The sequence below is a fragment of the Antechinus flavipes genome, chromosome 2 (assembly GCF_016432865.1).
Source record: "Antechinus flavipes isolate AdamAnt ecotype Samford, QLD, Australia chromosome 2, AdamAnt_v2, whole genome shotgun sequence".
NCBI lineage: Eukaryota > Metazoa > Chordata > Mammalia > Dasyuromorphia > Dasyuridae > Antechinus > Antechinus flavipes.
In genome coordinates this window covers 39,066,861-39,077,121 of record NC_067399.1, presented here as the reverse complement: position 1 = coordinate 39,077,121, position 10,261 = coordinate 39,066,861, and the positions used below count along the sequence as shown (strand labels likewise).

The following is a 10,261-nucleotide window of genomic DNA, read 5'->3' as shown; positions in this document are numbered from 1 at the left end:
GCTCTTTAGGAATTAGGTGCTGCCATGGAAATTGCTAGGTCTCAAGTCAAGAAGATCTGAGTTCACATCCAAATTAAAATACCTATTAGCTATGTGACAAGTCACTCAGACTCTTCCTCAGCTTCCTCAACTATAAAATAGCATCATAATAACATCACTTTATTGCCAAGATCAAATGAGATAATACTTTTAAGCTGCTTGGTAAAGTTCTTGGTACATAGAAGACAATTAATAGATGTTTATTTCCTTCCTTTCTTTAAAAATGGGTAAGTTTAGACAAAGTTTTAGTTTAGTTTAGTTTAGTTTTAGGGAAAAATTAATGGGCTTGGTTTCCAGACATGTTGAGTTGTAGGTATCAGCAAGAGACCCAAAAGAAAAAAAGTCAGCTGAAAAAAGGTTTCAGTGGAAATGATACATAATGATGAGTAAAAGACAGAATAAGTGTTTATGATTTAAAAAATATTAACATACATTTATATGGTAATTTTACAGCTCACAAAGAAAGCACTTTCATAGACATTCTCTCATTTGATCCTAACAACAGCCCTGTGAGATAAGTAGCCAGTAGCCAGTAAGCTATGATGATACCCATTATATAATGAAGATAAGGAAATTGGTATTCAATGATCTGCCCAAAATTGTATGATTAATAAGAATATATTTAAGCTGAAACCATGCTTTGATTCTCAAGGCTTTGAGTAATCTGGACAAAGGTATGAGATCTCCTCCTATAGGAAAGTCAGTCATAGGGTGTGACTTCCTGTCCCTCCTAAAATATTCCTCAGTGACATGTTATACACACACACACACATACACACACTGAACCTTTTTTTTTTTTTTCTTCATGCTCATGGGGAATCAGATACACTCTCTAATCAAGGCTTCATTTCTTATATTTTTGCTTTGCAGGGAAATTTGGCGGGTTGGGACTATCTTCCTTTTTTGACTGACTGATCCTCCTCTTTCTGGTTACACTCATTCTTCTTAGCTGGATTCCTCACCCCCAGCACCAACGCTGATTCAGTAGTTTTTGTGAACACCCAAAAGATTCATCTAAATTCCTTCTCTTCTGTGTCCTGCATAGGTCCTCCTGAATTCTGATCACTTCAGAGAAAATTCTAAGGAGAGGATAGAGTTTCAAGTTACACAGACTGAGGAAAAAAAAAAAAAAAACAGAACAGGAAGAGAATAATGTGTCTGGGGGCTAACAGCAGGATGACTTTGCAGCAAGAAAAGTGGAGGCTGACGGGAAGGGTTAGCCTTATAAATAGCATGATAACTCGGAGGCTGGAAGGGATCCCAGAGGCCTTCTAGTCAATGTTCTCCTTTTACAGATGAGGAAACCGTGGCCTTGGGAATTGAAGTGACTTGCCCAAGATCATACAGTTAGCCAAAATCTTACCACTGGACTTTGATGTTTCTAGAGGAGAGAGTGAAGTCGATGATTTGGGGCAGATCTGTCTCACTTCAATTCAATTCATGTTGGAATTTTACTGAACTTGTGATGTCCCTGGTCCTCTAAGACAAATAACATCACCAGTAAACATCAGAGACAGGTCTCAAGCCTAGGAACTCTTACTCTGGAGACTATACTTTATTCACAGCATCATTCTGTCCTCTTTGGACTCCTAAGATTTTAGAGCTGAAAGGGAGCTCTAGTCACCTAATTTTCTTTTAAAAAGAGGAAACTGAGACTTGGGGAACTGATGTTGCTGACCCAAGTTTATTTAGAGCAGTCAGCAGGTCTAGGGCTCAGTCCTCCTGATTTCTACTCATATGCTCCAAAACACACTGACTCCCCCAACTTAAAATTCGCAGCAATTTGGGCCAATTACCGCACAGATTCCCACATCCCAAATCCATGGTCCTCTTTCTAATGGAAACTGTCTGGATTTTTTTTTCTTTAAAAACCTTGCCAGAATCAGTAGTCAACTCCAGGCATGATGTTCCAAGTTCACCTTTTGTAATTTACCAATTCCAGCTGGGTGGGACATGCTAGACCCCCTTACCCAAATTGATTACTCGAAGGCATCTCCAGATACAAACAGAAAGCATTTATTCAGTCCTTACAAGGAGAGGTCCAAGCACATCAACTGGACAGTCCAGCATGGAGTGTGTAGCACAGGATGGGAAGAAAAAAAAGCAAAAAAAAAAAGATGGATTCATCCCCCCTTCCTGTTGATTTTTAAATTCATTGGATGGACTGAAAAGGAAGTAACCATTGGGATCAATGGTCAGCAATGTCTACTTCCTGTGGGTCATGTTAACTTCCTGAAGCTTAGACCTAGGGTCTGACCATTTCTGCCCTACAGCCCTCTGAGAAAATGATTTCCTGAAACTTAGGCCTAAGGTCCTACAGCCTCTGAACAATCTTCCCCAGCTAAAGCCCAGTATTTCAATCTATAAAGATCAGGACTTTCGTCACCCTATTTCTGTATTTTTTCCTCTCCCCACAAGACAGGGGTTAAGGCTGGGCTACCTTCTTCTATATGATACAAAGAGCCAGTACCTGATCCTATAGAAAAATCTCCAAATAAAGAGAACTATATTCAACTATATTCTCCAGGAATTTGGATTTTTAGAGCTAATCAGGGGTGTGGGAGAGAGAGCATCATGTCCAATGCCCCCACGTTCCAGGTTAAGAAACTGAGCCTGAGAAGTAGAGTCTTTGCCCAAGTTCACAAAACTAATACGTGACAAAGCAGGATTTCATAGTAAGAATTCACATTTTGCTAATCATGTACAAATTACTTTGCTCCTAATTGTGTGGGATAGGAGCTCAGGTATCATATTCCCATTTTACAGATTAGGAAACTAAATCTTAGCAAGATTTCCAGCCTTGCCTGTGGTCAGGTGATAGATTCCTATTTCAGCTGGTTTTCAAAATAAGATTTTTGGACTTGAATCCAGAACACTTTCCACTAAACTGCACTGTGTCTTTTCTAAGTGACACCATAACTGGGGAGTCATATGGATTTAGCTTGGGGAGGTCAGTTTGAGTCGGATCACACAGGCTTTAAGTGTAAGAGTTTGTATTTCTTCCTTAAAGGCAATTCATTATGTACCAAGGATATGTGTTTATTAATCCCTCACTACTGCCAGTTGATCTCAATGTAAAGAGGACTCAGAAATCAGAATATGGAAAATGTCAGGTTTCAGACTTTCCGGTGTCTTCCCTTCCTAAACAGAGCTTTCTCTCCCTTTGCTTTCTCAGCAGGGCTCAGGTGTGCTCGGCCTTAGATTGCAGAGATGTGTTCCCTCCCCATGGCCCGGTACTTTGTGTAAGTGGTTCCAGTTTGCTGGCTCCAGGGAGCTCTCCTGGTGATCCCTCAGTTTTCATTAACCTGGTGAAGAGGATAAAGGGGTGACAAGAGAGCTGTCTTGATATATTTTAAGGCTGTCGTATAGAAAGGATTAAACTCATTCCATCTGATACAAAAGGACAAAATTCAGAGCAGAACACTTCAAAAGGAAAAGGCAGGCTTCAATGTCAAGAAAAATTTCCTAATTAGAGCTGCCCCAAGGGGAATGGACTACTTCCAGGGACAGTGGATTTCCCCTTCCTGGAGGGCTTCAGGTTTGGGCTGGTTGATCACAGAGGAGGTTTCTTTCATGTATGTGTTGGATTAGAGGGCCCCTGAAGAGCCCATTTAACTCTCAGATTCTGTAATTCTGGAATAAGAAATGAGGTAAAAAGTAGAGCTTGGAGCTGACTCATAGTGAAACAAAAGACTTATATGCACAAATCAGCTGAATAATGACTGAACTTGAGTGTTTATGAGTCATACAATAAGACCTCTATCCACACTAAAAGGAAAAATGTCAAGTCCTAGTATAGAACCCAAAATGCGTAGATAAAATTGAGTTTAGGCCTTCAGGTGTTAGCCAGAGGAAGCTGGTGGGGAAATGGCTGGAGCTTTAGCTTTAGCCCTATCAGAAGAGTTCCCAGGTCCTTAAGAGTGTGATTCATGCCAAGTGAAACCATCCCAGTGGCCCAGGGTAATCGCGGCCTAACTTTGAAGTCTCTCACACCCCTATTTCCTTTCCTCCTGTCCTCCAAAGCCCCATATTTATCATCTAAGCCTATCATTATAACACAATGCTGGTCATGAATGATGATGAAGGAGCCTTAGCCAACTTTAGTGATTTCTTTTCAGCCACAGGAAAACACATGGCCAAGCAAAGTTGTGACAGCTGTGATCTTGTCCCAAATGAAAATGCCTCATTTCCATTAATAGAAAACTCAGAAACAGCCTAGGAAAAATGCTGAGACAGACAGAGCTGGGGAGGGTCAAACCAATGCAAATTCTCACAACCTCTGTAGTGAGAGGGGATTTCTAGCCTGGGACTCTTCTAGATCTGTTCATAAATTGTCAAAGAGAAGAGGGATATGGCAGAAAGTTTACTCCCTATAATCATGAATATATACATTAAGAGAAGCAGGCTTGGAGAAAAAAGGAAGTGATAATCCTGTTGTATCCTTAATTTAATAATCCGTTATTGTGTTTTCTTCTGGGTACTATATTGTAGAATGAAACTGGAAAGGGTGAAGATCTCCCTCAAGAGGATAATTCATATAGTAAAAAGGAAGCTAGGTGGTACAGTAGATAGAAGGTTGAAACTGGATTCAGGAATATCTGAGTTCAAATCCACCTTAATAACTATGTAACCCTCAGCAAGTTACTTAATCTGTTTGCCTCAGTTTCTAGATCTGCAAAAGTATAATGATAATAATAGCAACTATCTCCCAAAGTTGCTGAGAAAATTGTTATTTGTAAAAGTGTTTTGCAATGCTTAAGGCTATGTATAAATTCCAGGTGTTATCATTAACAAAAGCATTGAGTCCTTGAAGTGGGAAGATCTAGTGAAGGAACTTAGAATATTTAATCTGAAGAAGTGAAACAAATTTGAACCTGATGTTAGCAAAAGCTGCCTAACAATTGTTTTGTCCAACTTTTCTTGCTAAAAATACTGGAGTAGTTTGCCATTTTTTTCTCCAGCTCATTTTACACCTGAGGAAACTGAGGCAGTGTTAAATGACTTGCACAGTCACACAGCTAGTCAGTGAGGACAGATTTGACCTCAAGATTTCCTGATGCTTCATCCATTGTACCACCCACCTATCCTCCTAACAATTAGAGATATTCAAAATTAGTGTATGGGAAAAAAGAGGCTTACAGGCTTTAGGGTAGTGTAGCATGTAATTGTGTATGTGTGGGAAGGTGTGTGGGAAGGCTGACACTAACCTGAAGCCCTTTCAGAATCAAGGATGCTGAACAAAAGCCTTTATGCTTGAAGAATGACCAACTTCTAGTGGGAGATGCAAGCTCAGAACTCTGTGGTGCAGGTGAGCAGCTCCTAAGCATTCTAGGTCACCTACCTGGATCCCCCTTCCTCTCCCTACTCAACTTGGGCCAGAGTTGGGCCCATTGGCCACAGAGTCCTTTACAGGTACAAGAGCAGCTGTGAAGGATTGTAAGAATGTGGGTGAAAAATGCCAAATTCTTTGTTTGGGGCACAAATCTACTAGAGATTATTTTGATAATTAGATATTAATTATTTAATTATCAAATTCTTCTAACTTCAGAGGGACAGAGGGACAGACACAGAGAAAGACAGACATTGACAGACAGAGGCAGAAAAAGAGACAGGCAGAGAAAGGCAAACATTTACAAAAAGGCAAAGAGACTGCGACACACAGGCAGACGGAGAAACATTCAGACAGAAGCAGAGAAAGACCAAGATAGATATCAACAGAGACAAAAAGGAGGGGAAAGGAGTGAGAGTGACAGAGGGAGAAAGGGAGCGAAAGGAGGAAGACGTTGCGAAAGGAGAGTTTCCCAATTCCTTTGAGATTCTCAATGACACAAGCAGTTTGGGATTCATTTGAAAATATCTCCAAACAATAACATGACCCCTCGATAAATAAATCACAGAACTCAAATGAAAATTCAAGCAAGTATTTTTGATTCATCCCATACTTAAAATGCCAAGGAATTCTCGAGAATCATTTCCCCAAAACATTCAGTCCAGTGAAGTTTGAGTGCAGATAATGCCCTTATTTAAAGTATTCTAGCTTTAAATCTGGGGACTCCCCTAATCTGGAGCAGCTAGATGATGCAATGGATTATCAGGAAGAGTCATCTCTTTAAATTCAAATCCAACCTCTGACATTTACTAGTTCAATGACCCTGGGCAAATCACTTAATCAGTTTGCCTCAATCTCCTTATTTGTGAAATGAGCTGGAGAAGGAAATGTCAAGTCACTCCAGTATCTCTGCCAAGAAAATCCCATATGGGATTATGAAGAGATGGACATGAATGAAATGACTGAACAGCACCACTTTGCTAATCTTTACTTCCTAAACTTACATTTCCTTCATAAACCCTGATCCAATTTTCCTTTTAGAAATCAAGTAGACCTTTGATGAGAAAGAAGTAAAAAGGTTTCCCAAGAGAACAATGGTTTGGAATTGATCTCTAAAGACATTCTGATAAGGACTTCTCTTTCTGGTTAGAAAAATGATTTCACACTAAAATATTTTTCTAATACTCTTTTATAAGATGTAGCCTGAAGAGGCAATGGTATATGGGGAGCTCAGAAGACTTCCACCACCCGCTTTGCAGGACACTAGCTAATAATCTCAGCAGGGCTCAGCTGACCTATCAAGTTGGGCTGGACAAGGACTTATATGTCCCAGCACAGAACACAATTCTAGGCAAATAAAACTTGTCTATGTTTAGAGTCCAGGAAGGCAAACTCTAAGCTTCAGGCTCCCCACCCAAACTTAGGAGGCAGATCCTGGGAAATGGCATAATGTTTTGAGGAAGGTCCACATCTACTTAGAGTCTTGCTTTTTTCTTGATGATCATTTTAGGGTCTCTTCAATCTCCAAGTTTATTTTTTTTCCTTTTTCCTAGAGAGGGTCTGTGTGCTTCCCAACAGATCCCTTGATCGAAACAAGTTCCCCATCATTATGGGAATTCAGAATGGAACTCGATGTTTAGCATGCGTGGAATCAGGAGAGGGGCCCCTGCTACAACTGGAGGTAAGACTACCCCAGACCCTTTCCATGAATCATCTAGCACCAATATGGAATCCCTGCCTGTCAGTCTCATGTTCTTTTTTCCCCTCATGTTCTTTTATGTTATAAAGCCTCCTTTGGTATATGGGAAAAAGGGGAAGGTGACAAGTTTTAGAGTAGAGGTTCAGTATCCCTCTTTCTATCCTTCCCATCTCCTGTGCTCAAAGTGGGAAGAGTGGGGAGAAAAACGCTAACATCCTCATTCTGTCCTGCCTCTCTCTCTCCATCCACAAAAGAGCAACACCTTCCTCCTTTAAAAAAAAAAATAGCCCTCTCCTCTTCTCCAAAGAGTCCCCTCTTCATTTCTTTCTCTGACCTCCAATTTTTTTACTCCCCAGTCCAAAGATAGTTGAAGCTAATACTCTGAACTCTACTCCCATAACCTCCCTGTGATCAAGTTTCCCTTGTTCTCCATAGGATGTGAACATTGAGGATCTATATAAAGGTGGAGAGGAAACGACCCGTTTCACATTCTTCAGGAGCAGCTCAGGCCCTACCTTCAGGCTAGAGGCAGCCGCCTGGCCAGGTTGGTTCCTTGCGGCTCCAACAGAACCCCAAGAACCAATCAGACTCATCAAAGAGAATGAGCCCTCTCCCAGAACAGAGTTCTATTTTGAACAGAGTCGATAGAAGTGGGGAGGCTAATGGCTCGGGAGCCCCAGCCCCAGCCCCTGGCTTCCAGATTCTGCTCCATTTCCAGGCAAAGTTCCTCGCTGAGCCATATTGTGTGACCTTTTGTATAATGGGAAAGAATCAGTCACCTTTGGGGGTTGTGAGAGGTGGTGGCAACATTGCTTATATCAAACAAGAGTTCCCTGGACAGATGAACCCAACGTTTCCTTCCATCCATTTGGTCTCATTTTTCTCAGCATAAATGTCTGCTGAGATTCAGAGTTTTCCAGATAGAAGAAGGCCTTCCAGTTCTGGGAAAACAACCTTGGACCCTGGAGCTATGCTCTGTTCATCCAGAATCTCATATTCTGTCCATATCAAATATTTTTGCCAATCAATCAATGTACTAATGACCAAGTCCTTTTTGAGTGTGTGCTGGTCCGTGGGGGGAGATTTCTGCTCTTTATACTGATGGCAAAATGTTTAATAGGGTTCAAGTCCTCAGTGGACTTCAGAAGGGATCTGCTGGGAGAAAATGGAAACAGAGAAATATGATTCACGAGAGATGGGGGACAAGAGAGACATATTCAAGTCATCAACCCAGAAGTGATAGTTGAACCCAGGGCAGTAGAGAGTAGTAAAGAGCCAAAAACAATCTCAGGGAAGATGCATGACGCAGAAAGGACAGAACCGAAGGAGCCTTTGGGGAAGGAGAAGGAGAATTAGCCAGTCATCCCAAATCAGCTTGTCCATCTTTCCCAAGGCCAAATAGTATTCTGCTCCTCCATTATTTAAGGAGAAGATGGGACAGGCCAAGGAAAAAAGGGCTCAGTCCAGGCCATGAAACCAATCATTATAGAGCTTGATCTTTGTTTGTATGTTCCTTTTCATCATTCTTGTTTGGGGTCTACACCTGTGACTTCCTTCATAAGTACAAATAATTCAGGACATGTAAACTCTTTTGACCGTTGCTGATTTCCAACTCAATGGGAAGAAAAGCCAGGTGACCTTCTCTGGGTCACTCAGCAAGTATGTTTCAATTAATAGATTGTAAGTTCCTTGAAGATAAATATTGTTTTATTTTAGTTTCTCCACATTTAGAACAGTGTACAGAGTAGGCACTTAATAAATGTTTGATATTTAATTGATCAGAGGCAGCCCTCGAACCCAGCTCTTCTGACTGAACACTATACCACCCTACCTCCCCAGATCAAGAATTAACATAATGAAAAATTGAAGTGAGATGACTTGGGATCCAATCCTGACTCTGACCGACTTCCTTCACGATCTTGGGCAAGATTTTTCCTTGTGTAGGGAGAACAGGACCAACTAGCAAAGAATTCCCAAGTTACACCTAAATGATTGTGAAAGTGTGCTGCTAGATGAGCCATTGTGTAAGAATTTAAACAGTCATTAGGATAAGGTTAGAAGGGCTCCAGGATGGGGTAGGAAGCACAGGCATAGGAGTGAATCAGTCTGCAAGCATTTATTAAGGACAGGGGATGAGTCAGGCACTATGCTAAGCATGGGAGATAACAAACACAGGTCAAAGCAGATCCCTGCCTTCAAGGAGCTCACGGTCTACTGGGGGTGGGGACAACACAGAAATACCTATGAACTACAGAAGAAAGGCAAGAAATAAAGGATTTGGGAAAGGCTTCCTGCAGAAGAGGAGATTTGAGTAGGAATCTGAAGGAAGCAGAGATGAAGGGGGAGAGAAATTTGAATATGGGAGGCAACTAGAGAAAATGTCCAGAATCAGGAGATGGGATTTCTTGTGGGAGGAACAGGAAGGAGACCAGTGTAACTGGCCACAGAGTATGTGGAGAGTTAGAAAAAGTGAGAAGAGACAGAATAGGAAGACCTTAAAATCCAAACAGAGGCTTTTATATTTGATTCTAAAGGTAATAGGGAGTCACTGGAATTTATTGGATAGAAGGGTGATGTAGTCAGACAGGTCCTCAAGGAAGAGCAATATGAGAGCTGAGTGGAGGATGGACCGATGCAGGGAAAGGCTGCTAACCAACATGTATGAGTGATGCAGATTTGCACCAGGGCAGTGGGAGTACCCAAAGAGAAAAAGGATCACATGGGAGAGATATTGGTTGCTGTCCTTTGTTCTCAAATGACATCATTGTCATTTGGTATAATGTGTCCAATGTGGCTGATCAGGCTGCCAGAACTCATACTCCTCAGTACTATCTCCTGCCTCAATTTGAACCTTCCAGAGTGTCTCTGTGGTTGTCACTGTCCAATCATTTCCAACTCTTCATGAACCTATTTTGGGTTTCCTTGGCAAAGATACTGGAACGGTTTGTCATTTTTTTCTCCAGCTCATTTTACAGATGAGGAAACTGAGGAAAACAGAGTTAAATGACTCACCTAGAGTGTCTGAGGCCAGATTTGAACTCAGGAAGATGACTTTTCCATACTCCAGAGTTATTATTCCTTCTCTGTGCCACCTGGTTGCCCACAATGTCTTGCTGCTCACCGATTCCATCAAATTTGATCAGAGTTAAAAGCACAAGAAAGAAAACACTCCTTTACACTTCAGGATTGTATTA

At 41.3% G+C, this 10,261-nt stretch overlaps 1 protein-coding gene across 1 annotated transcript; it reads left to right on the top strand.

Moving 5' to 3' along the window:
- Window positions 1-3,249: 3,249 nt before the first annotated feature.
- Window positions 3,250-8,887, top strand: IL1F10 (interleukin 1 family member 10). Its single transcript, XM_051973524.1, has 4 exons — window positions 3,250-3,281; window positions 5,262-5,347; window positions 6,922-7,049; window positions 7,503-8,887. Exons 1-4 carry the CDS (start codon window positions 3,250-3,252, stop codon window positions 7,713-7,715), a joined length of 459 nt encoding a protein of 152 aa, XP_051829484.1. The 3' UTR covers window positions 7,716-8,887.
- Window positions 8,888-10,261: the final 1,374 nt, after the last annotated feature.

Bases quoted from the DNA above. Each gene is read 5' to 3' on its own strand.
- IL1F10 (XM_051973524.1), top strand. From the start codon at position 3,250: ATGTGTTCCCTCCCCATGGCCCGGTACTTTGT. The intron at 3,282-5,261 runs GTAAGTGGTTCC...AAGCCCTTTCAG, and splicing joins CCCATGGCCCGGTACTTTGT to AATCAAGGATGCTGAACAAA. The intron at 5,348-6,921 runs GTGAGCAGCTCC...CCTTTTTCCTAG, and splicing joins CTCAGAACTCTGTGGTGCAG to AGAGGGTCTGTGTGCTTCCC.